The sequence below is a fragment of the Pelophylax lessonae genome (genome assembly GCF_965119305.1).
Source record: "Pelophylax lessonae genome assembly, chromosome: 2".
Lineage (NCBI taxonomy): Eukaryota > Metazoa > Chordata > Amphibia > Anura > Ranidae > Pelophylax > Pelophylax lessonae.
Window position 1 is genome coordinate 512,472,913 of NC_138769.1, and position 26,295 is coordinate 512,499,207.

At 43.3% G+C, this 26,295-nt stretch overlaps 1 protein-coding gene across 1 annotated transcript in view; it reads right to left on the reverse strand.

Moving 5' to 3' along the window:
• The window catches only part of LMO7 (LIM domain 7), a 287,243-nt gene extending 262,468 nt beyond the window's left edge, over positions 1-24,775 (reverse strand). Inside the window, exon 1 of the mRNA XM_082248131.1 lies at positions 24,703-24,775. Coding sequence (XP_082104257.1) covers positions 24,703-24,771 — 69 coding nt within the window. The 5' untranslated portion in view covers positions 24,772-24,775. The remainder of the gene's footprint in view (positions 1-24,702) is intronic.
• Positions 24,776-26,295: the final 1,520 nt, after the last annotated feature.

The following is a 26,295-nucleotide window of genomic DNA, read 5'->3' on the forward strand; positions in this document are numbered from 1 at the left end:
GTGCCCATCTGTAAGGGGTACAATAGTGACACCACAGTTTTCGTAAACCGGTAATGTATTGTAACCTTCTTGACTATGCAGTGTCGCAGGGTGGCATGAATCACACTGTAAATTTTATCACCACTATAAATATTACTACACTTTTTTTTGCAGATAATCAGCTTACATGCATATATTTCCCTAGAAGCCATTCCATCAAATTAGCATTTCACTGACAAATTAGGACTACAGATCATAGATAAATACACTGCTCAAAAAAAATTAAAAGGAACACTTTGAAAACACATCAGATCTCAATGGAGAACAATTATCATGCTGGATATCTTTACTGATATGGGCTGAGTAATGTGTTAGGAATGAAAGGATGCCACATCATTTGATGGAAATGAAAATCATCAACCTACAGAGGGCTGAATTCAAAGGACACCCCAAAAATCAAAGTGAAAAAATGATGCAGCAGGCTAGTCCATTTTGCTGAAATTTCATTGCAGCAAATCAAAACGGTACATTTGTATGTTTCTATGGCCCCTACGTGCTTGTATGCATGCCTGATAATGTCGGGACATGCTCCAAATGGGAGGATGGATGGTGTCCTTGGGTATTTCCTCCCAGATCTGAACCAGGGCATCACTGAGCTCCTGAACAGACTGAGGTGCAACCTTTGCAGCGTCTGATGGACTGAAACATAACAACCCAGAGGGGTTCTATTGGATTTAGGTCAGGCGAGCGTGGGGGCCATTCAATGGTATCAATTTCTTCATCCTCTAGGAACTGGCTGCATACCCTCCCCCACATGAGGCGGGTCATTGTCGTGCACCAGGAGGAACCCAGGACCCACTACACCAGTGTATGATCTGACAATGGGTCCAAGGGTTTCATCCTTAAACCAAATGGCAGCCAGGGAGCCATTGGTTTGCAAGAAAACTGAAATACATCACAGGTGATATCATTTGCTGCTCAGTCATTGCAGTTCTCCAGTCTGCATCTCCCCAAGGTAATACTTAAAATCTGGCCTGTTAGTGTGCCCTGAGGACCGGAGTTGAGAAACACTGGTCTAGCCTGTAGAGGTCTGTGCGTCCCTCCATGGATATGCCCCCCCAGACAATCCCTGACCCACTACCAAACCAGTCATGCTGAATGATGTTACAGGCAGCATAACATTCTCCGGACCCTTGCCACCCTAGCACCACATGTGCTCAGGGTGAACCTGCTCTCATCTCTGAAAAGCACAGTGCACCCAGTGGCAGATCTGCCAATTCTGGTGTTCAATGGCAAATGGCAATTGAGCTCCATGGTGCCAGGCAGTGAGCACAGGGCCCACTAGAGGACATCGGGCCCTCAGGCCGCCCTAATGAAGTCTGTTTCTGATTGTTTGGTCAGAGACAGTCACACCAGTGGCCTACTGGAGGTCATTTTGTAGGGCTCTGGCAGTGCTCAGCCTGTTCCTCCTTGCACAAAGGAGCAAATACCGGTCCTACTAGTTCAATCTTATTTTATTGAAAAAACATAAAAAAAGATTTACAAGGAGTGAGAAGGAGGATAATGTCATATTAAAGCATACACAGGTCCAGTTGAACATGTAGGGTTACAAAATCTCAGCAATGACACTTATTAGTGATATGCGGTAGTAACAAATCACATCAGTGTAAGTGGGGGGGCGATCACAGACCCTGGGGTCAGCAACGCTCCCCCCTCGTTACAAATCACAGACATCAGTCTTACTGTAGTAATATAAAAAGGTTTAAGGTGTAAAACAACGGTATGTATAGAAAAAGTGAACAGCAGTCTGCACAACAAAATCGTATATGCGTGTTATATTGCCCAGCATTTATATGGTGTCTTTGGAGTTGGCTCAGCATAAAGCAACCCATATCAACGTAGTCTGCATAACCAGAGTAGGAGAAAAGACAGGACTTGAAATTAGTATCTTAAATATATTTCTACCAGAAGCATACATTAATGGTTAACGGATATTCTACAGGGTAATGGGAACCTTGCTAATACTCATAAAGGTGATATATCCATCAGTAAACAAAGTAGTGAGTAGTATATGTGGATAAGGAACCCAGTATGCAAAATTTACTTGTATTGATCAGAAAGAAAGAGATATCACAGGAATTTAGAAGGAAAGAGGGGTGAGAGGGAAGGAGTGAAAGGGACCGCCCGGGTCCCACTACTGCCCCCCGTCACCCGGTCGACCCGGAGTCCCAAGCCATGATTTAAAGTCGTCCGAATAGCGGAACATGTTCCAGGATCTCCAGAGAGCAGAAGAGCGCTTCTCCCTACCTGTCTCCTGGGCCAACAAGCTCTCCAAGTCTCTAAGGTCATCCAGTTCAAGAGCCCATTCAAGTTTGGAAGGTATGTGCCTGGTTTTCCAGTGTCTAGGGATCACCATCCCTGCAGCTGCCAAGAAGAACATCAGGACATCGTCCTTAATTGATCGGAAAGAACCGGGCAACAAGGATAACAGTGCCAGTTCCGGGGTTGGGGGGACAGTAGTCGCCTGCAATATAAGTCTATAATATCAATCCACAAGCCGTGAATTTGTGGGCATTCCCACAAGATATGAATAAGCTTACCCTTGGCCGACATGCACCTCCAGCACCTATCCGACAGGAGAGAGTCAATATGGGTAGCAGATGAAGGGCATCTGTACCACCTGCTGAGAAATTTAAACCCCTTCTCCTGTACCCGTGTCGCCGGGGACAGTGAATGGGTCAGAGCGAAACATTTGTGCCAGTCATTAGGGGAGAGGGTCCGTCCCAGATCCCTCTCCCAGGTAGCAGTATAGGTCGGGGATTCAGGGCGAAGGGCCCGCAGGAGTAAGGAATACAAGAGTGACACAGTATGTGTGGGTGGAACATCCTGTAGGAGGATAGCCTCAAACTCTGAGGGGTCCCCCCTGACCTTAGGTACTGAGGGCAGAGATCGTATGTATGAGATAGCTTGGCAGCGTTGCATCCATCCCAGAAAGTCACCTCCTGGTATATTGGGAGCAGGGGTCAACAGTAGGGACGGGTCGGCTCGGAGGAGTTGGGATACACGTCGATGTTCTGCTATAGACCATTGCCCGAAGTTGGAACATGAGGCCGCCAGGGAAAATGCTGGGGTGCCAAAGAAGGGTGTCATAGGGCCTTCGGGGTCCGAGAGGCGGCCCAATTTATTAAGACCATTTCAGACTCGGAGGGTCTGGTGTGTCAAGGCATTAGTATCTGGGGTAGGCTCATGGTGGTGTGACCGCGTCCAGGGGAGGGCCCTGAGATCAAAGGGTGCAAGATGGCTTTCAATTTGTACCCACAGTTTGCTGGGGGCGTTGTGGAACCAGTCCACCATACGTGTCAAGGTCGCTGCCCAGTGGTATAACACAAAATTCGGGATGCCAGTGCCTCCCCTGGACTTCGGGAGTGTGAGGGTCAGGTGTTTTAGGCGGGGACGGTTATGTAACCATACGAATTTCGAGAGTGCCTTTCGTAGCTTGTCGAAAAAGGGTGCAGGCACATGCACAGGCAGTGTCTGGAATAGATACAGAAAACGTGGGAGGACATCATCTTCAAGACGTTGATACTTCCAAACCAGGACAAGCGTCTTGAAGCGTATACGTCAAAAGGTCGGAAACGGTTTTAGCTAATAGTGGGAGATAATTATCAGAGAAGAAGCGCGACGGGTCCGAGGGGAGATTGATGCCCAGGTAGCGTACTGCCAGAAAAGAGAAGTCGGGATAAAAAAAAAGTAATTTGCCTCCACCTGTAAAACCAATCATGTTTTGGAGGTTGTTTTATTGTTGCCCATCTATGCACCCGTTTTCATTTCATTAACACCAAAGCAGCTGAAAGATTAGCAACCCATCTGCTACTTAAAGCGGAGTTCCGGGCACAGAATCGTTTTTTTTTTTTCAATCTCCCCCTAACAATCACCCTTACACATCGATACATCCGCTAATCCTGGTTAGAATGGTGAAATAATGAGTTTGCAAGAATAAAATCTTACTTTATATAATTTCTGATGTGCGGCGCCATCTTTGTTGTGGATTGCCGAGTCCGTTGTGGGGAAATGTCTTCCCTTCTTCCTGATTCCAGTGGGCGTAGGCCTGTGAGTCAAGAAATGAGAACAGTGGTCGGCCGCCCATGTGACTGCAAAGTGCATCATGGGAGGGCCGAGGAAGAGCTCCCAGGACGCATTGCGGCAGGAAGTGACGAGGAGAGCCGAGGCACAGGAGGGAGGAAGTCCTTTGAAAGGTGAGTATACAAACCTCTGTAAACAGGTAAGTGAAAAAAAAAAAAAAAACTATGGGAATATCCAATTCTGACTCAGCGGAGAGTAAGGAATACAATGCAGTAATTATTAGAAATTGAATTTTGTGCCCGGAACTCCGCTTTAACTGAAGAGATCAATATCCCAGGAGTTTAATTGACTTGATGCTATACCTGGATTAAATATAAAAAGATAAAAAAATGATAGGTCATAATTTTTTATAAAATATACCCTGCATATAAAGACAGACCTGATGACAGTAGACGTTTTCACAAAAGAACTATTACCTACTGTTGTCTTGTATTTTTATTATGCCAACTTAGCAGTAGCATACATTTATAGCCCTTGTAAAGCCTAGTAATATGTTCCATAGTTAACCAGAGAGGTAACTGAGTTACTTTATGAAAATCATCACTGAATATGCGGATGTATTCTGACCTCTGCTGGTTGGACTAAATATTAAAAATACACATACACAAAATGTACTGCCATACAAGAGACAACAGGCTGGATTTGCACACAATACCATGCAATTGGTAATTTCATGAACATCTGGTATTTACTTTATTTTTTTTTTACAAATGTTAAATTGAAAGATTTTAAAAAGTTGAAGTCTAGATATGTTAATTGCATAATAACATTCATTCAGCTTGGCAAATTTCATATCTGGTAATAGTCACTGTAGTAGTCAAAACTAGTACAGCGATTACCACAAACCTCCTGATCCTGTGCTAATCAGCTTCAGTTCCTTTTGCATTAAGAATATTTTCCTAATGAATAGAAGGTGCTTTGTGATTGGAGCAGTGACATCACAATCTTCACCTAGTCTAAAATCACTCTATATTCACTGAATTCTGCAAATTTCCGCAGTGATGAGAAAGCTACCCCCTGCCGTCACTATGCAGAAGGAAAGCCACTCAGCACAGGACCCAGAAGATGGCAACGACTACTGCAATTTTTGCCAGCTTCCACAGCCGTCCTTCAAGTATGAAAGACGTATACGTGCATAGAACCAAGCTGTAATTATCAAATAAATATTACAGTGTCTTGAAAATGTATTCATACCCCTTGAAATGTTCCACATTGTGTCAGGTTACAAACAAAAATGTAAATTTATTGGGATTTTATGTTATAGACCAACACAAAGTGGCACAGAATTGTGAAGTGGAAGGAAAATGATAAATGGTTTTCAAAATTTTTTACAAATAAATATCTGAAAAGTGTGGCTTTCATTTGTATTCAGCCCCCTGATTCAATGCTTTGTAGAACCACCATTCACTGCAATTACAGCTGCGAGTCATTTTGGGTAGGTCTCTACCAGAATTGCACATCTAGAGAGTGTAAAATTTTTACCCATTCTTTGAAAATAGCTCAAGATCTGTCAGATTGGATGGAGAGCGTCTAAACAGCAATTTTCAAGTCTTGCCATGGATTCTCAATTTGATTTAGGTCTGGACTTTGACTGGGCCGTCTAAAAACCTTTACATTGTAGCTCTGGCTGTTTAGGGTCGTTGTCCTGATGGAAGGTGAACCTCCGCCCCAGTCTCAAGTCTTTTGCAGACTAACAGGTTTTCTTTCAAGATTGCCCTGTATTTGGCTCCAGCCATCTTCTCATGGACTCTGGCCAGTTTCCCTGTCCATGGTGAATAAAAGCATCCCCACAACATGATGTTGCCACCACCATGTTTCATGGTGGGGATGGTGTATACAGGGTGATGTGCAGTGTTAGTTTTCCGCCACACATTGCGTTTTGCTTTTAGGCTAAAAAGGTAAATGTTCATCTCATCTGACCAGAGCACCTTCTTCCACATGTTTGCGGTGTCCCCCACATGGCTTCTCGCAAACGGGACTTCTTATGGCTTTCTTCTTGCCACTCTTCCATAAGGCCAGATTTGTGGAGTGCACGCCAAAAGTTGTCCTGTGGACAGACCGATATGGTTTTTTCAGGGCCGATACCGATATTTTGGTCACAAAGTATCAGCCAAAATTTTGTACATTTAAAGTTTTAAAAAATAAAAGAATTTTTGACACAAATCTGGTACTGAACATGTTAATGTTTGTTTATGAACATTTTTAACATTAAAGGCTCATTCTTTACACCTTACCTGCATGAAAACCGATAGGAAAATCGCACAGCTTTCACTTGCAGGTACATCAGTTTCACATCATGTGAACGAACAAGTCCTAGAAGAGTAGACAACTGTGAAAAATAAAGCGCTGGAAAAATACCTAAAAGGCTTCCCAAAACAAAAGTGTACATAAACCGCTGCAGTAGTGCACTCACTGTCTGCAATGATTACATCTAATAGCTGCAGTGCAAAAGACAGTGGACTGGACACTAGTACTACTCACTTTCAATACTCCCAGTTAAGCAGAATATTATAAAATGCGGAAAGCATAACATTTCAGCATGTTCACCAGTTAACAGCTTCCGTTTCTTTCATATATTGCTGCCACTTCACTAAAAACACGCTCACTTGGTACTGAGGAAGGAGGAGCAGAAAGGCATCTTCTAGCATGAGAAGCAAGTCTTTTGTAGCGTGCCTCATTTTATTTCCCCCAATTAAGAGGATCACCACTTCTTCTGTCAATTACTGGTTCCTTCAAATAGAGATGAAGTTCATCATCCAGCGCCATTATTGCAGATTTAGAAGAATCCTCTGCACGAGGCCCCAATAAAACACTGGCTAAAACATGGCATCTATTCGACCACGATGGAAGTTTCTCTTCTGTCTTGTCTTTTTGCAGCATCCTGCTGTTCCAGATTAGAAACCTGCACTTCCTGACTTGTCTTTTAGGCAGGAATCTCCTGTTGAAGATCTTCTGTCAGCCACCATTTTGCCTTGGCCAATACGTTATCAGAAGAGAAACTGATTCTTGTATCGAGGACCCAAAAGACATGCAAGCATAACATTTTATTCTCTTTGTGCTTCTCAAAACGTTTGGCGAGGCTGTCCCTCATGACCTGCCTACATGTTTTAGTGCCAGGTGTGTTGGGTTCTTCATTCTCTTGAAGAAGCATCTTCAGCACTCACCTAGGATGACAGATGACACAGATGAGTTGTAATTACTCACCTCTGACACAGATGAGTTGTAATTACTCACCTCTAGTGTCACTTCCTCTATGGGGAGAAGAGTCTCAATGACATTGCCTACAATGTCCCCCTGATCAGCAGTAGGACAAGAATATCCTCCATATTCACCTGAATGTAGTAAGAGCACTCTTCTGCTCCAGCATTCTTTGCAGCATGTGAAGTGTTGAGTTCCACCGTGTTGGAACAGTGTTAATCAAGTTGTTTTTGGGTAGGCCAAGGTCTTCCTGAACGCACTTCAGTCGCTGCTTGGCAAGGATTTAATTGTGGAAATGGCCTGCGCACCACTTCAGCATGCCAATTATATCAAGCAAAGCTCTCTGGTTTGACAGACCATCATTTACCACAAGTTAGAGGGTTTGTGCCATGCAACTGAGGTCTGACACTTCAGCAAGCTTCATTCCTTTCACCATGTTCGCTCCGCTGTCTCGAAGCACAAGCATCACTCGGCCTTTAGTGCTTCACCAGTCTTCAAGCATGCCTAGAAACCTCTCTCTCTAATGTACTCCCCATCGTAGGATCCTTGCATCACTTTTGTATTCAACACCAAATGCCTTCTTGTCCATCCGCTGTCAATGAAGTGGAATGTAAGACTCATCAGTAACTCTTTGTCCTGACCAGTAGTCAGTCGTGAATGAGAGGGAGTTGCCAGCATTCTCTGGTTTTAGCATAGCTTTTACTTTCTCGCGGCCTTTTGGTGAATCTTTCCCAGCATTTTGGTTCAATAATACTTGTCAGTCACTCTTCAGTGTGTACCTTGGCTCAACTATGGACATCAACCGCTTAAATCCAGAGTCAGACACCCTTGTAAATGGCTGGTTATCAGTGACCATCATCTGTAATTACTCTGTCCAGCAGCTGGGATCTTCCATCCAAATTTAGCCACCTGTTTTTTTTCTGAAACATCTGTTATTGTTGCCAGGGATACTGGTATTTCACCTTGTGATTTATTGTGTTTTCTGTGCTGCATGATATAATTTACCATGATGAACTCTTAGATGGGCCCAAAGATTTGATGTATTTTTGGTTTTAGCAATTGCTGATCCCATGCTTACATTGTGCATGTGTTGCACACTACTGCTTTTCCTGGAGATAGAGACGAGAAATAGTCCCAGATCACACTCTTACTTTTTCTATCTGCATCCATCTCCATTAATATTTGAAAGACACTACTGAAATTTAATATAGGGTTTCAAAAAAAAAAAAAAAAAAAAACTGTCTGGCTGGCACCCTTTAGTGGTGGGTGGGTGGATGGCTGGCACCCTGTGATGGGTGGCTGGCTGGCACCCTGTGGTGGCTGGATGGATGGATAGCTGGCTGTGGTGGTGGCTGGATGGATGGATGGATGGATAGCTGGCTGTGGTGGTGGCTGGATGGATGGATGGATGGATAGCTGGCTGTGGTGGTGGCTGGATGGATGGATGGATGGATAGCTGGCTGTGGTGGTGGCTGGCACCCTGTGGTGGCGGATAGGTGGCTGGCACCCTGTGGTGGCGGATAGGTGGCTGGCACCCTGTGGCGGATAGGTGGCTGGCACCCTGTGGCGGATAGGTGGCTGGCACCCTGTGGCGGATAGGTGGCTGGCACCCTGTGGCGGATAGGTGGCTGGCACAGGGGCTGTGGGTGGCTGGCTGGTACAGTGCCTGTGGCTGACTGGCACAGGGCCTGTGGGTGTGGGTGTGGGTGTATGGCTGTGTTATACACTCCCGAGAGATTAGTCCTGACTCCAGATGAGGCTGTCCAAGGCGAGAGAGGCGGCCTAAGAAGGCAGAAGGTTAGGCCTAGAGCCCAGAGCCGCGTGGCGCAACATACGCAATGACTTCACGACAATAGCGGTGATATCTGCAAGTTCCGGGGCTGATACATCAGGAAAAGTGAACATTGGCCCTGTGATAATCGGTCAATCCCTAGGACAGATTCTTCCACCTAAGCTGTGGATCTCTGTAGCTCCTCCAGATTGATTGGATTGAACAGTGCTCCGTGAGATGTTCGAGCTTGGGATTTCTTTTTCATAACCTAACCCCGCTTTAAACTTCTCCACAACTTTATCCCTGACCTGTCTGGTGGGCCCCTTGCCTTCATGATGCTGTTTGTTCACTAAGGTTCTCTAAACCTCTGAGGGCTTCACAGAACAGCTGTATTTATACTAAGATTAAATTACACATAGGTTGACTATTTACTAATCAGATTACGTCTGAAGGCAATTGGATCCACTAGATTTTAGTTAGGGGTATCAGAGTAAAAGGAGGCTGAATACAAAATGTACGCCACACTTCAGATATTTGTAAAAAGTTCTGAAAAAATTTTCCTTCCACTTCTTACCTGTCACACGGCAGACGATGGTTAAAGCTTACACCCACCAACCCCCTGGCATCGTGATTGACGATGGATCTACATTGGGGGACATTGTTTCTTTAAAAATAAAAAACGGTCTTTTTGACACATTTTTGGTGGGGCAACGGGGGAGAGCAAAAAAGACAAAGTAAGCTCAGCCTGGTGTAGGGACAAAACAAGGGAAGAGGCGAAGAGTCTGTCAGCTGTAGCAGTGCTCCCTGAAGACAGCATGTGCTTAAGTCTTTATCCTTGCCCTGGTAAATCTCTATGATAGTGTGTCAGTCAGAAGAACTGAGAGAAGAAAGCAGTCAGGTGGGCTGGTATATTCTGCAGCAGTAGAACTGGGCTCAGGGTCTACAGAAAGGCAGAAGGGAATGCTGCTCACTCCATAATATGCTATTTTAGCCACAAAAAAAAAAACAGGATGATCCTAGCCTATAATGGGCTGTTGCTGAACACAAGAGACTGCTAGTTCCCCTAGAGTGATCAGCAGGTGCTGTATATGTAAACCAAGTTTGTGCAGGAGGAGGGAAGAAGAGGGTTTTCTGTAGAGAGGAAGTTGTCCCCTTTGTTCATAGTTCTGGACATTCTCAAGTTAGGCATCCTATAATTTCCAATCCCATCCAAGTTATCAACCCCTAATAAAACATCAAAAAAATAAAAACAAGCTAAGGACTGTTTTCTGTGCTGGCCATGTAGCAGTGGGAATCCTAACTGCAGCTTCTACAAGGAGTGTGCTACAAGAACAAATGGGGTTGTTGGAGCTTACATATTCCTAATTCTTGGGCTGTCTCTTACCCCCTAACACCAGCCCAAACTTTATTTTTGAGCTGTGAAGATTTAGAACAGCTAGAGCAAAGACTAGAATGCCAGCTGCTGTGGAACAGAGAAATATACATTACTCACTCTACTCTATTGCTCAAACTCGAACATATGTGGAGGCACCAACATTCCATTTTTAGGCGGAGTTCAGTCTAAAGTGGTTCTAAAGCCTTAAGGTTAGACCCCCTTTCAGAACACAATAGCACAGTGGGGAAATTTCTGTAATAACATCACAGTTAGTACAACAAGCTCCGTTTTTTTTTCTTTTTCTTCTTCATTCGGCCATCTGGGTTGAACGCAAAAAAACTTAAAGTGTTTAACAAGCACAAAAAGATGCCAGGAGTGCTGGCAGAGGACTTCAGAAGAAAAGGATCGGGGCTGCTCTGGGCAAAACCAATGCACACAGCAGGAAAGTAGAACACATTTTTGATTTTAATTTAAAAACACTGAAGCTTTAATGTCACCGTAAGGCCCCAAACACAAGAGTAAAAAAAGCCAAGTTTTTTACTGTTCTGGACACAGATGCATTGTTGTCTATGGAACAATGCACAGAGCTGCATAAAGATCAGTAATAAAGCAAGGAGTACAAAGCCGTAAAATAAAAATAAACAATTTTCCCTTTGATGGCAGCAATTTATGCACATATATTGCAAAACTATGAAAAGGGGATGAAGGAGCATTTTACACATGTACAGTATCTCACAAAAGTGAGTACACCCCTCACATTTTTTGTAAATATATATTTTCATGTGACAACACTGAAGAAATTACACTTTGATACAACGTATAGTGGTGAGTGTACAGCTTGTAAGACAGTGTAAAGTTGCTGTCCACTCAAAATAACACAGCCAATAATGTATAAACCACTGGCAACAAAAGCGAGTACACCCCTAAGTTAAAACGTCCAAATTGGACTCAAACTGTCAATAATATGTGTGGCCACCATTATTTTCCAGTACTGCCTTAATCCTCTTGAGCATGGAGTTCACCAGAGCTTCACAGGTTCCCACTGGAGTCCTCTTCCACTCCTCCACAACGACATCACGGATCTGGTGGATGTTGGAGACCTAGCGCTTCTCCCCCTTCCATTTGAGGAGGCCCCATAGATGATCAATAGGGTTTATGTCTGGAGACATGCTTGGCCAGTCCATCACCTTTATCCTCAGCTTCTTTAGCAGGGCAGTGGTCATCTTGGAAGTGTGTTTGGGGTCGTTATGTTGGAATACTGCCCTGCGGCCCAGTCTCCGAAGGGAGAGAATCAGTATGCTTCAGTATGTCACAGTACATGTTGGCATTTATGGTTCCCCCAATGAACTGTGACTCCCCAGTGCTGGCAGCACTTATGCAGCCCCAGACCATGTCACTCCCACCACCAAGATTGACTGTAGGCAAGACACACTTGTCTTTGTACTCTTTACCTAGTTGCCGCCACACACGCTTGACACTATCCGAACCAAATAAGTTAATCTTTTGTCTCATCAGACCACAGGACATGGTTCCAGTAATCCATGTCCTTAGTCTGCTTGTCTTCCCTAAACTGTTGTGGGCTTTGAGCATCATCTTTAGAAGAGGCTTCCTTCTGGGACGACAGCCATGCAGACTAATTTGATGCATTGTGTGGCGTATGGTCTAAGCAATGACAGACTGACCCCCGACCCCTTCAACCTCTGCAGCAATGATGGCAGCACTCACATTTCCCAAAGACAACCTCTGGATATGACGCTGGGCACGTGCACTCAACTTCTTTGGTCGACCATGGAGAGGCCTGTTACGATTGGAACCTGTTATATGGTCTTAGCCACCATGCTGCAGCTCAGTTCCAGGGTCTTGGTAATCTTCCTATGGCCGAAGCCATTTTTATGTAGAGCAACAATTCTTTTTTTCAGATCCTCAAGAGTCCTTTGCCATGGAGGTGCCATGTTAATCTTCCAGTGACCAGTATGAGATAGTGGGAGCGATAACACCAAATTTAAAACACACCCAAGACCTTGTATCACTAAGTCACATGACACCGGGCAGGGAAAATGGCTAATTGGGTTCAATTTGGACATTTTCACTTAGGGGTGTACTCACTTTTGTTGCCAGCGGCTTCGACATTAATGGCTGCATGTTGAGTTATTTTGAGGGGACAGTAAATTTAAGCTGTTATACAAGCTGTACACTCACTACTTTACATTGTAGCAAAGTGTCATTTCTTCAGTGTTGTCACATGAAAAGATATAAAATATTTACAAAAATGTCAGGGGTGATACTGTATATGCATAGGCATGTTCCATCCATGCTGTTAAGAGTAGATAAAGAAATCAAATGATTACCAAGTATGGAAAGCTTTGGTTTGTAGGGTAACGTAAATTGTTAAGCGAGCGCTGGACGGGCAGGGAAGAAAGCAGTGACTAACAGTCACCGTTATCTGCTCCCGGAAGACCAGGAACTCCCCGATCAGAGATTATGGGATTGTTCAGTTCTCGGTCTTAGAGACAGTAGGTGACAGCTGTAGCATAGCGAGGGAGAGCCATAGAGGCGAGGACGAATTTCAATTTTTCAGAACACCACACTTTAACAGGAAGAATGAAACCGGGTTTATGGAGGGGTAAGGTTATATTGGAAGCGTGAGCACTCACACAGAATCTAGATTTGCTTTCATTGTATTTCAATTTTCAGTGGCAAGTGCTCAGCACCAAACTCTTATGGGGCAAAGGTTGATATGGATGGCTCCATTATATTTTATTCTTTCATAGAATATAAGTCCTACAGGATGCAGAACCTTGACACTAAATGAATAACACGATTAGATCTGTGGTCTATTATAAACAATTGTCTATTCTGTACAATAATTAATCCGGAGCTGTCACTCTGTCTGTATTTTCAGAGAAACATAAAAACAAGATATTTCAAGACTTCACCCCTGTTGAATTGAAGCCACTCAGACAGGACAATAGTGAAGCAAGGACAGTACGACACAGTCTACAATTATCACTGCAGGGAGGCATAGTTTAATGTAATTTCTTGTCAGCTTGAAAAGACAAGACCGATTTTCTATTTGGCTATGAATTACACTGTAATTATTGCCTCATGTAGGTTTTGCTGCATTGTAAACCTGTGGGAAACACAAAGAACTTGCACTTTATTATGCACATCTGAAGAAAAAAAAAAAGGGATAAGATTACTGTTCCTTACAGGAGTATCATCAAAAAAAAAAAAAAAAAAAAAAACCTATGTACTGTATACCCATGCTAAAACAGAAGTTCAAAAAAAAAAAAAAAAATCTGTGAATTAATTTTAACCACTTGCCGACCAGCCGCCGTAGTTTTACTGAGGCAGGTTGGCTCTGTTACGTAAAACAACGTACCTGCACATTTATTCGTGCAGCAGATAGTGGGGGGCACGTGCCGATTGGCTAGAGGGGGAGCCATAAAGCGAGTCCGGCAGACGCGATGTCCACCGGGCACTTGCAATCGCTTCCCATGGAGACAGAGTGGCAGTCTGCCGCTGTAAACAAGGCAGACTTCTGTTCTGTCAGGGATGAACACAGGGATTCTGTATTCCTCATATATAGGAACACAGGTCCCTGTGTTCATCCAGTGAGTAAATCCCCACACAGTTAGAAAGCATCCCCTAGGCCCACATTTAACCCTTTGATCGACCCTGGGGTTAACGCCTTCCCTGCCAGTGTGATTAGTACAGTAACCATGCATATATTTTTAGCACTGATTACTGTAGTAATGTCACTGGTCCCCTCAAAAGTGTTGGTTAGGTGTCCGATCGGTCCACCGCAATGTCGCAGTCCCGGAAAAAATAAAAATAAAAAAACGCTGATCGCCGCCATTACTGGTAAAAAATAAAATTACAAATATCTTTCCCCTAGTTTGTAGACGCGATAACTTTTGCGCAAACCAATCAATATACACTTATTGGGATTTTTTTTTACCAAAAATATGTAGCAGAATACATATTGGCCTAAACTGATGACAAAAATTTGATTTTTTTTTTTATAGCAAATATTAAAAATAATTTTCTTCAGAATGGGTGCTTTTTTTTATTTAAAGAGCAAAAAACCACAGAGGTAATCAAAATACCACCAAAAGAAAACAATTTGTAGGGGAAAAAAAAAGGAAGATCTCAATTTTATTTGGGTAAAGCGCTGCACGACCGCGCAATTGTCAGTTAAAGTAACGCAGAGCCGCATCGCAAAAAAAAATGGCCTGGTCATTAAGAGGGTAAAACCTTCCGGTTTTTCAAAGCCGAATTCACCTTCAGAGTGCCCATATTTTTAAGAATAAACAAAAAAGTCCTGGCGCTGTGGTTGCGGTGATCAGACGGCGGGGCTGGGATAATGGGGTCGGACAATGTCCCAAGGGGGTCCACCTTAAATGTCACGTCCAAGTCTGGGCTGCTGCCTACCCTAACCCAGATTCCAACTGGGTGGAGAGAATAGCAACACAAAAAAATCGGGTATGATGGCGCTCCCGGACAAAATGACATGAAAAGAAAGAAAAAACTTGGATGCTGCTTGGACACACTGTCCAGACCTTACTGGTGGTAAGGCGTTGTTTCCCTGCCTCTGGGTCCTCCTTGCTGTTTGAGTTATCCCCCTTGGTACTATGTCTACATGCTCAGCATTACTTCCCTGGCACACCATTGGTTTTTCCTTGACCAGGAGCCTATTTTATTGATTTTAATAAACAAGTTCATTATCCAGATCCCGAGCAGCATCCAAGTTTTTTCTTTCTTTTCATGTCATTTAGTCCGGGAGCGCCATCATACCCGATTTTTTGTGTTGCCATATTTTTAAGAGACTCTGATCAATTTAATAATGTACCTTTAAACTGTTCGAGAATTCAATCACTCCAAGTTGAACCACAGTGTTCCACTGCCTCCTGCCATGTCCTCTCCTTCTGGGAGTGTCTAAAAACTGTGTGTCAATCTAGTTTCTACTCTCATCTCCATACATAGTCTTGATGCATCACCCAGGGAAGAAAGGGGGGAGGGGAAGCCGCTCAGGTGCAAGACCAACCTGGTGCTGGCTAGATCCGCCATCCGGAAGCATGCATAGTGGGTATTTGAAGCCGCACACAGGTAGATGAAATAAAAGGTGTCTTTATTCTTCAAAAATCATCAAGGACAAACAGACAGTGCGGGAACAGATGAGTCCAAGGTAGACGCGTTTCACAGCACAATGAGTGGTAATGAGTAAGCGGCCGTTTGTGCTGTGAAACGCGTCTACCTTGGACTCATCTGTTCCCGCACTGTCTGTTTGTCCTTGATGATTTTTGAAGAATAAAGACACCTTTTATTTCATCTACCTGTGTGCGGCTTCAAATACCCACTATGCATGCATCACCCAGGGAGCAGTGAAGGGGATTATAAAAAAGGTGTCACTCTGGGACAGCAGACATTACCATACAACCAAAAAGGTAGAACATAGCAGCAGTCTCATGCCTTTTGCATGTCTACAAAAGAAGCTCTTACATAAATTAACGTGCATTTTTTTTTTAAAATTACATTTTGCAGGGACTGCATTAAATAACAACCCACTGACCCAGTATTTCATATTCCCGATATGTGCCTGCTGTAGCACATACCTATATAAAAAAGTATCCTGTTCTCTTTGTATTGCTTCCTATGTATGAAATACCTGGTGATCCTGCCAGTCCCTCTGGCAGGGACTGCTTTCCACACTAGGCATGAGAGCACAGCACAGTTTTCCAGTCCCCCCCCCCCCCCAGCTCTACTGTATGCAGAGACCATGTAAAACACACCAATGAGGTCACTTCTACAACTTATTTTTACAAGTTAATATCTGAATTTGCAAAGGCATCTGGGCACACAGGTGGGTTTATATAATTTGTGGCTATTGAGAAATCTTTTTAAAGTTTGCGTCTGAATTCAGGTTTCATGGAGGGGATTTGCAATGGTTTATTAGCAAATTAATGTAATTTAGGGTATAGATCAACGTTAATTAAATTTTCCCAGGTCAGCAATACAGCTTCCTTTCTCACCCTTCAACCACCTTTTGCACAGTGAATCAGTATAATCAGGTATGTGTACCACAAAAATCACATGAGGTCAATCCTAAAATAGGCTGCACTGCTCAATGGCAGTGCAATGTGCAAAGAGGCCCAGAACCTAGCAATTCTGGCTGGTAGAGCCATTTGGATCACAAGATTAGTTTGAGTTAATATTTTATAAAAAAAGCAGCATATTTATCTTAAGTTAGGAACTTAAGCTTGCAGTGCGCTTAAATATCTGTATACAAAACGGTCCTTTAGCTGGGCAGATGAAGATCCTATACTGTAATTAAAAGGGGTTCCAGGTTTCAATTGTCCGTTCCATCCAGCGTCACCAGGCAAATAGTCTTGGTGCTTCAGCCTGACTAGACTTACGTAGCAAACGTAGTACAGGAAGGTCAGAAAAGCACCACAATGCAGAGCCCAGTGCTGGAAAGTCACATTCCAGGTTGACCCCACAGTTCTGCATTTTCTATGTCCTTCAATGAATGACAAAAAAAAATGCCTTTTATTAGGCGAGTGGCATTTGTGTTTTTGTATACATGTCTAGAGGACGAGGCTTCCTAGCATAGTCCCAGGGCACTGGGAAAGTGCTTGTAATTTTTTAATTTGGAGTTATGGCATTACACTTAGATAGGATGCAGCAGTTAAACAGAAAAATATAAGCAGTGGTAAAATATATAGAACTATTCGATCAAAAAAAAAATAAAAAAATGTAAAAAAAGTAGAATATGGTATGAGAAGGGGACTTCAAAATAGCCTCTTTTAATTTATCTTTAAACATGGACCTGGAAAATATATACAATTACTAGGCCAAAAGCCACTGGAACAAAAAAGTGTATATGGTATGGAGATTAAGAACCTTTACATTAGCTGATGCAAGTTTCCATAAACAGCTTGTAGGAAAGATACAGACTGCGTGAGTGTTTGAGGGAACCCAGGCTTAGTCTATATTCTAACCCAATCATTTCCATAAATGGTCTCCTCCGTCCACAGAATTCTAACTCAAATCCCTAAATGCCAAAACACAAGCATTCTTCTGTCTATTGACTACAAGGGATGGCACGCGTTTGTGATAGAAAAATATGTACAGCGGCTCTGCAGGGGGCTGGAATTTCTTGGAGTCTTTCAAGCTTCAAAAGCTGTAAATGATTAACTTCAAAAGAAAAAATATTTTCACCTGACTAAAGAAAGAAATTATTCCACCTGAAATACATAGTCATAAGATAATACCCCTAAAGCTACTTCGGGATGGGGGAGGGGGCTTTAGTTCACCTTTGCAATTTTGTAAAAATGTGAACTTGCACTTTAAGCCAACGTTGACTCATCAAAAGAAAAGCAGTACCACCTAATCACTGCAGCACTGCTAAGTATGATGTACAGTACATGCAATAAGAAAAGGCAAGATCCCTGGGAAGCCTTGTTACATAGGTCTGGCATCTTTAGTCATGAAGGGTAATTAGTGGACCTCATCTTTCTTGCTGCTTGGCAAATGCTGGCCATAGCTTGGAAACAGCAGATCTTGTTGTGGAAGTGAAACAGAGTGATAGGCACCAGTGCCGGGACAAGGCAATCCAGCGCTCAGGGCAGAGATGCCAAACTGCACCCCCTGCTCCCTTAGGGTTAGGGTCAGGGCACTCCCATTCCTGCAATAAATCACTGCTCCCAGGGCAGCCGACGCTCCTGGCAACCCCTTCTTCTGGCCCTATGGTGCACAAGAAACTTTCTGCAATTCTTAAGGATAACCATCCTAAGCATCTTAAAATGTGGTCCCCATGGTTAGAAAATTTAGCACTACCACAACAGGAGCCACTGTAATTTACCGTGTCCTTCCCAAGATTAGTGCAACGGCAGCCAGGCACAGAGCACAGTATTTAGTCCAGGGAAATTCTTTTTAGCATTTTTATTGCTGAAGAACATAGATGGGGTTTAGGGTGATATACTCAAAATTCACAGGACACTTCACTTTGTTAAGCCCCCTCCCCCCACCCAAACAGTCTATGTAGGAGCAAATAAAGATGACAGAACGAAGTCCCATTTTAGAAGTTATCCCAGACAGCCACTGGCTCTTCCTCCCAAAGGAAACCACACAGTCACTAGAAACCTGAGCTCAAGTCAGTACTAACAATGTCACCGAAAACTTCCTTTTAGTATCCACCAGACACTCTTCAGTGAGGCAGAAGTTAATGCTCACGATGCCACAGACAGCCAGACCTGTTCCAACTTCCACTGGGCACTCTTCAATGAGCTCTTCAGACCAGGCCTTTAGGTGAAATCCTTTAATTAGCTCCAAAGGATTTAAGTAGGCCCTCAGCTCTGCCACAGCTGGGATCTCGAACATGCAGCAAACTCCAGCAGTCTGCCCAGAGGGGCAAAGCCTGCAGTAGGCCTCAAACTATTTATGCACTCTTCAGCCAACTACTGGCCATAGTTCCATCAAGATTCAGACCGCTTATTTGACTTTCCAGTTCACTATACTCTATTTTCCTCTGCATTCCAGACATTTCTAATCAAATCTACAGCCTGTGAAACACAGAACAGCCCAAAGCAATCAACAACTGCTCCACTGAATAGAGAGGAGCCAAAAAACTAAAATTTGCATACATCCTATCAACCCAACTAGGAGGGTGCTAGCAAACAAACTCTTGCTCTGAAAGTACCCTCCATAGAGCCAATGTTTCTGCATGCCTAGTTAAGCCCCATGGGCCTCTCGGATCTCCCTTACACCTTCCCCTCCAATTTTTATTCTTCCCCTTCCTCCACTTCTCCCGCCCCATCCCCCATTTTTTTTTTCTTCCCACTATTTTCCCTGCTTTCCTCCCAGTTCACTACTCTTTTCCTTTCCCAGCTGGATTGCCTTGTTTCACAAATCCTTTCACCCACTACCAGAAACAGGGATAAGTGCCATTTGATTTGTAGCCCTGTAATGGGACAATTACTCCCACTCTAGGATTGCCAGCACCCCAACATTGTACAGTCTTGTTTTAACCACTTAAAATGGAGTTCCACTAATTTTTGTGTTTATTAAAAGTCAGCAGCTACAAAAAGTGTAGTTGCTGACTTTTAATAAACACACACTCACCTCTTCTATGGTCCAGCGATGTGGCCAGCCGACGCCTCTCGACAATGCCGGCATCTCTACTGTGGGCACCTGGCTGTGACCGCTTGCGCCTTCACAGCTGGGTGCGCACTGCACATTCGCGAGTCATGCTGCACGTTGTGAATGGCCGGGCAATCTTCAGGGACCTGTGACGGGTCCCAGAAGATTGCAAGGAGGGAGGGGGAGAGGAGAACCTCCGCTCAAGCCGCCTAGGCAGCCCGAGCGGAAATGGGAGCGGGTACCTGTCAAATCTAGGTACTTGCTCCCTCCCCCCAAAAAAATGACATGCCAAAGTGGCATGTCAGGGGGTCAACAGTATTTAAAGCGGAAGTTCCACTTTTGGGTAGAACTCCACTTTAAAGGACCGTGTCTATTACTGACACTTGTTTTTTTACAGGTTAAAATCTTTTTTTTTTTGCTAGAAAATTACTTAGAACCACCGAACATTACATATAATTTTTTTTTTCTTTAGCAAAGACCCTAGAGAATAAAATGGAGATCGTTGCAATATTTTTTTTATCACACTGTATTTGCGCAGCGGTCTTACAAACGCAATTTTTTTTTTTAAAAAGTACACTTTTTTTAATTAAATAAAATAAGAAAATAGTAAAAAGTTAGCCCAAATTGTTTCTATAACGTGAAAGATGTTATGCTGAGTAAAAAGATACCAAACATGTCATGCTTCAAAATTGTGCATGCTCGTGGAATGGCAACAAACATTGGTACCCAAAAATCCCTACAGGTGACAATTTTTAACATTTCTACAGGTTACCAGTTTAGAGATACAGAGGAGATCCAGGGCTCAAATTATTGCTCTCTCTCTCCAACAATCGTGGCAATACCTCACATGTGTGGTTTGAACACTGTTTACATACGTGGGCGCGACTTGCGTATGCGTTCACTTCTGCACGCGAGCTAATGGGGCGCTTTCATTTTTTTTTTTCTTTTTATTTGCACTGTCCTTTTTTAAAAAAAAAAAAAAAAATTTTTTGATCACTTTTATTCCTATTACAAGGAACGTAAACATCCCCTGTAATAGAAAGAAGCGTGACAGGACCTCTTTAATGTGAGATCTGGGGTCAAAAAGACCTCATATCTACACTAAAAAAGTTCATTAACGCCATTGCTAAGAGGCAATGTATGATGTCGCTCCAGTCCTCCAAGGCCATAGAGTCGAGTGGGGGCCATCTTGCCCCTCAGACTTCCTGCCTGAGAGGACAGTGGACCAGATCACTTTCTGCGCTACCGACAAGTCCGGTAAGCAGGGGAAATGACTGGTAAGCAGCAGCGGCGGGTGGGGTATGAACCTTTTCCCCCGCCCATAAAGGTGATTCCGCAGCTGGGACCAACCTTATATTAAAGCGGGCCGCGGTTTAAATACCGGGGTTATGGCAGCTACCTGCTGCCATAACCCCGGTATTTAACGTCAAAGTACCGATATAAAACTGCGGCGGGCGGCCACATTTGCCAGTTGTCTCTCTAGACTACCAAAACATTTTTACTTTGCCACACATTCACTTTCTGTGGCATTGATCTGCCGCTCCCTTTTTTTAATCATACATTGAGTATCTTGTTACAATGAATTCTCATTTTTGAATACTTGTAATCTTTCAGTGTTAATTATTGCACTTTCTGGATGTCTTTTTAAAAATTTAAAAACTAAGGCAAGCCACACATTATCTTTTTTTTTGTTCAACCAGTTGTGAAGTTGTGTCGATTCCCCCCATCTACACAGACGAGGTAGATGGGGGAATCCTCCACGCTGCGCGATTGTGTTTTGATGGTGGGGAGCCATCAGAACACAATGATCAATGTAGCCGGTGGCACAGATTGTTCTGGGAAAACCCGACAGGGTGGTTGTACAGAAGCTGATCGGTAGATCATCCTCTGTACAACCAGGGTGCCCATACATGGAGCAAAATTCAGCCAGTCCCCAATGAATCAACCAAATTTCGATCCATGTATGGCTGGTTTAAAACTTCTTGTAAAAAGAAAGTGTACTGCCCCAAGTACAAAAGCACATTCAAACTCAACATTATGCATTAAAATATGAAGGCAGATTAACATTTCTAACCTTTGCAATAATGTACACAGTACCTAAAAAAGTTTTTGAAAGGGAAGTTTTACATCCCCCATACATTTTTTATTGTCATGTTCCCGCAAGGTAAATTTTATATTTGTCCAAGTGACCAATGTTACCAGACAGAAATTGATGGGAAAAAAAACACCATTTTAGAGGCGTTGATAGGATGAACCTATACATATAGAGGGGTTGTATATAAATTATGGAAACAAGTAGGGTAAAAAAACAAAATCGTTACTTAATATGGCGTAAGACTGCCTTTGGCAGCCAAGACGGCCTGTCTCCAAGGAATCGGCTAGGGATGCACCGATCCGACTTTTTTGGTCCCGATGCTGATCTTTTGCTTTGTGAAATCGCCGATCCCGAGTCCGATCCGGAAGTACTGTTTTGTGAGCTTATAACAAAATAATACTCCCGGATCGGTATCGGCAGATACCCTATAACAATTGTGCATTTAAGAGGTTAGCCCCCCGTTTACATTAGGTCGCTCCGACTTAGGAGGGGGGCCTGTGAAGTCGCATGCAGCGCGACTTCGGCGTGACTTGCACGGACTTCACATAATGGAAGTCAATGCAAGTCGCCTCCAGGTCGCCCCGAAGTAGTACAGGACCCTTTTTCTAAGTCGGAGCGACTTGTGTCGCTCCTATTAGAACGGCTCCTGTACTACACAGTGGGAGCGACAGTGCACGACTTGTCAGGCTGACCAAGTCGCGCCAGTGTGAATGGACTCTTAAAACTTCCCTCCTCTGGCAGATGGAACGAAAAGATACATTGTATTCATTGTGTTTACTTAACTAGGAGACTGACAGGCATCTGCAGGAGGCTTTTTTTTTTTTCTCCTCTTCCTTGACAGCTGTTCTCTGCTCCCTCACATGTAAAGAGCAAAACCGGATCGGCCCGTGGATCTGTTAATTTTACCGATCCCCCGATCCAGCCATTATGGCCATATCTGCGCCAATATCCGATCCGAATATCGGATCGGTGCATCCCTAGAATCGGCAAATATTAATTTCTTGGATGGAGGATTACAGAATGGAAGATTATAGAATCGGATACCACTCCTAAAGCAAAAATTCGGGTCAAAATCCTGCACAACGTCCTTTTGTCTCTTTCAGTTAGTTGACCGTCGACCGCGCTTATGCTTATCAGACAATGTTTTCCCGGAAACTGTATATGTGGCCATAACCCTTGATACTGTACCTTGCAACACCGCAAATAAACTGGCAGCAGCCAAGCGGGCACCAACAATTTGCCCTCTTTAAAACTCAGTAAGCTCTGACATGACTCCGTATTACTAGCAGCGCACGCAGTGAATGATAAGTAAGGCTTCCCATCTGTTAGCTATCACACGGCGAAGCAAAATAAGGTTATATCATTTCCGCTTTCAACGTGAAACGGGTCATCACTTTCACACCTGCAAATCATGTATTTTCACAATTATGTCCAACCCCAGTAAGTTATCTTATTACATCCATCCACAAAAAAATACACCATTTTCTAGAACAGTATTGTGGAGGATACAAATAATGCAGCATTTACTAAACTAGCTCTGAACTATCCTTTATGGAACAGTGCACAGTCCTTACAAAAAATAAAAAACACACACACACACACACACTTTACTCACATTTGTGAGATACTGTAAGTGACATTTTACCTGCCAAGGGATTTAGAATTTTGTCAAGCCAGTTTGAAGGATTTCCACAGCCCTGACCCACAACCTGGTTCACTTTTCCCACTTGTAGATAAGCAGTATAAGCTTGATCATCTACCTACCCCTGTTGGATTAGTGATTGAAGGAGCAGCAGCAAACTAACGAGGTAATCTCTCATCTATCATTCTGTCCAAACACATGTATAGAGCAGAGGCAGGATAAGAATGTTAACCTTTCCTCTCCTCCTCCCCTAGTTTAATTGTGGTTTATAGACGATATGAAGAGACTGACGTAATGTCACATTTATCATTCCATCCACCTTGCCATTTAGCACCGCACAGGAGCAAAAAAGCAGTGTGTTTTTTTCCCCTTCGCTAACAATCCTGTAGCTGGCAAGGTCTTGTAATACACTTTGTGAATTTTGAATTTACTGAAAGCGTAGTTCTGGCCACATACAAATTTTACCTAAAAATACCCCCCTAATCCTAAACTATCCCCAATTACCCTAACCCCACATTACAGGTCATTACAGTTATAGAAGATAAAGATAAATACTTACCTTTAAAATTGATTGCAGAGCGTAGCCATCTGAAACCGTGTGGGCATCTGAAACCGTGGTGTCCCCCGCTGTGTCCTTCTTCCGGATTCCTGGCTACCCAGAATGCCGATCGCAATCTCGCGCATGCGCTGTAGATTGCGATCGGCAATCAGAGTAGCGGCTGGGGACGTTCCCATTGCATCCTGGGATTGATGACGCTCATCTCCCAGGATGCAATGCAAAGGAGGAAGTGATGTCGGGGGCCATGACCACACAAGGAGGAAGAGGAAGGAAGGTACGTTTATTTTCATTAAAAACAAGGCAAGTGAAAAAAAAAAAATAATATAAAAAAAAAAAAAAAATATATATATATATATATATATATATATATATATATATATATATATATATATATATATATATATATATATATATATATATATATATATATATCCAATCCTAGGTTGGAACTCCGCTTTAATAAACAAGTAAACAGTGGTTTTTTAATACCTGCCTGAAGTTCAGCTTGAATTGACAATCAGTTACCTCTTCTCAACCCCGTTAGAAATTTCTTTCCATACAGTTAAATTCTTTAGGTTGCTCAGCAAACTTTCAGTAATCTAAACTGCAAGAACCTTTTTTCCCTATATGGAAAAGGATCCTGGAAATTGTTTACATTTCACAGCTTGGCCTAGAAAACTAACAAACGCCTTCTATCCTGCATTAGGAAGCAGGCATACAACTCTACTCCTTCATGCACACAAGCGTACCAGAAGCTAAGGAAAAGCAGCCATTTAGAAGATGTATTTAACAGCCTCACCTGTATCCACCTCTGTGCCTCTGAAAATGCTAAGTCACATGAGATTTCTGAATTTTCATTCCACTCCATGGTTATCTGATGGACAAAAACAGAAAACAAATGTTTCTATACAGAAATTATCACATGACTGAAAAGTTTTGTTAATCACCAGTTTAGTCAATACATTTTTAAGAACCTTGTGTAGCACCCTCCTAGGTAGGTAAAAGCCTAGTGTCTCCATCTGCTTATCAGGGTAGCCTGATTGTTAGTTAGGCCTTTTGCATGTGTCCATGTGTGATTCATCTGGTCTGAGGGAGTGTCCCCACTGTATCCAATAGGAGAGCCTGTTGGACAGTGGAGGAAACCCAGTCAGTGACACAGGCTTTTGCAACTATCCCAGTGAGTTGGCACAAACATTGATGCATCCTGGGATATGTTATAGAAGCCACAGGCTCATGTGACAAGTTGACTTTGGGCAGGAAGCCAGGTCCCGGCTGTCTCTCCTCCTGTTTGCAGTGGATGGTGGTCACAGGTGGTCGGCTTTGTGGACCAGGAGTGTGGTGCTGAATTCAGAGGTCCAAGAAAGCTGACTGGTGGAGTAGATGGCAGAGCAACTCTGGAAAAACAGTGTCCGTGAGTACAGGGAAGCTTGCCAAGGGGTCTGCCCAGGAAGGGGACCACTCCAGTGGATAGAGTCAGTGGACAGGTGTCAGCACACACAGGCAGTGGAAGTAAAGGGGGTGCCAATTTAGAACCCTGACGAGAATGATTAAAACAGGAACTTTCTAAACTATCTTCATTTCTGTGGCAAGGTGAAGCAGCGGCCTTGCCGCACACTACAGCTAGTTGTCCTCAAGATTGTGCATAGTTCAGTGTTGAAGTATCCCACTCATCCTTTCTCTCATCCCAGTTCCAAATAAAAAAAAAAAAAAAAAACACCTCCTGGACTGATTATTGTTTGAGCCAAAGACTTTAAATGCAGTTTTGCCTGCTATCAGTTGCTAATGGTAACCCAGGGGGCCCGCAAGGTGTAATTTTCAGCAGCCCTCTAGGGGGCCGTGCTACACTTGCATACTAAAGAAAAAAATTTCCCCCAAACACAAGATTTTTAGGGCCCTATCATATATAAAAACAGACAGCTGCCGTGCATTAGACTAAAGCAGTTTACTGTGTGGCAGCTGTCCATTCTGGCTGCAGCGAGCCAATCATTTTATTTGTTAAATTTATTTTGAATTGCACAAAAGTGACACTTCATGTCATCGTACAGCAGCTCGGTGAGCTAGGCTGCTGTAAATTAATATATGATCCTGTCCAGTACACTGCGATAAAATGCAGCATGTCTATATTTTATCACAGATCACTGCAGCACAGCTCCAAGTTGCATTGCAGTGTAAATAGGATACATAAGTCACACAGAAAACAATTGTTTTCTAATGAGTTGATAAAATTACCTTTTACCCTTTATTTTCCACCTAAATACTTTGTGTTCAGTACCTCTCAAATCTTTTTCAGCATCTCAGGGCCTCAGTGTAAAGTCCACTCCTTCCACCACAACAGCAAGCAAGTGCTGAAAGAGGTGGTCTTAAGGTGGTATTAACCTCTTGATACTGGCTG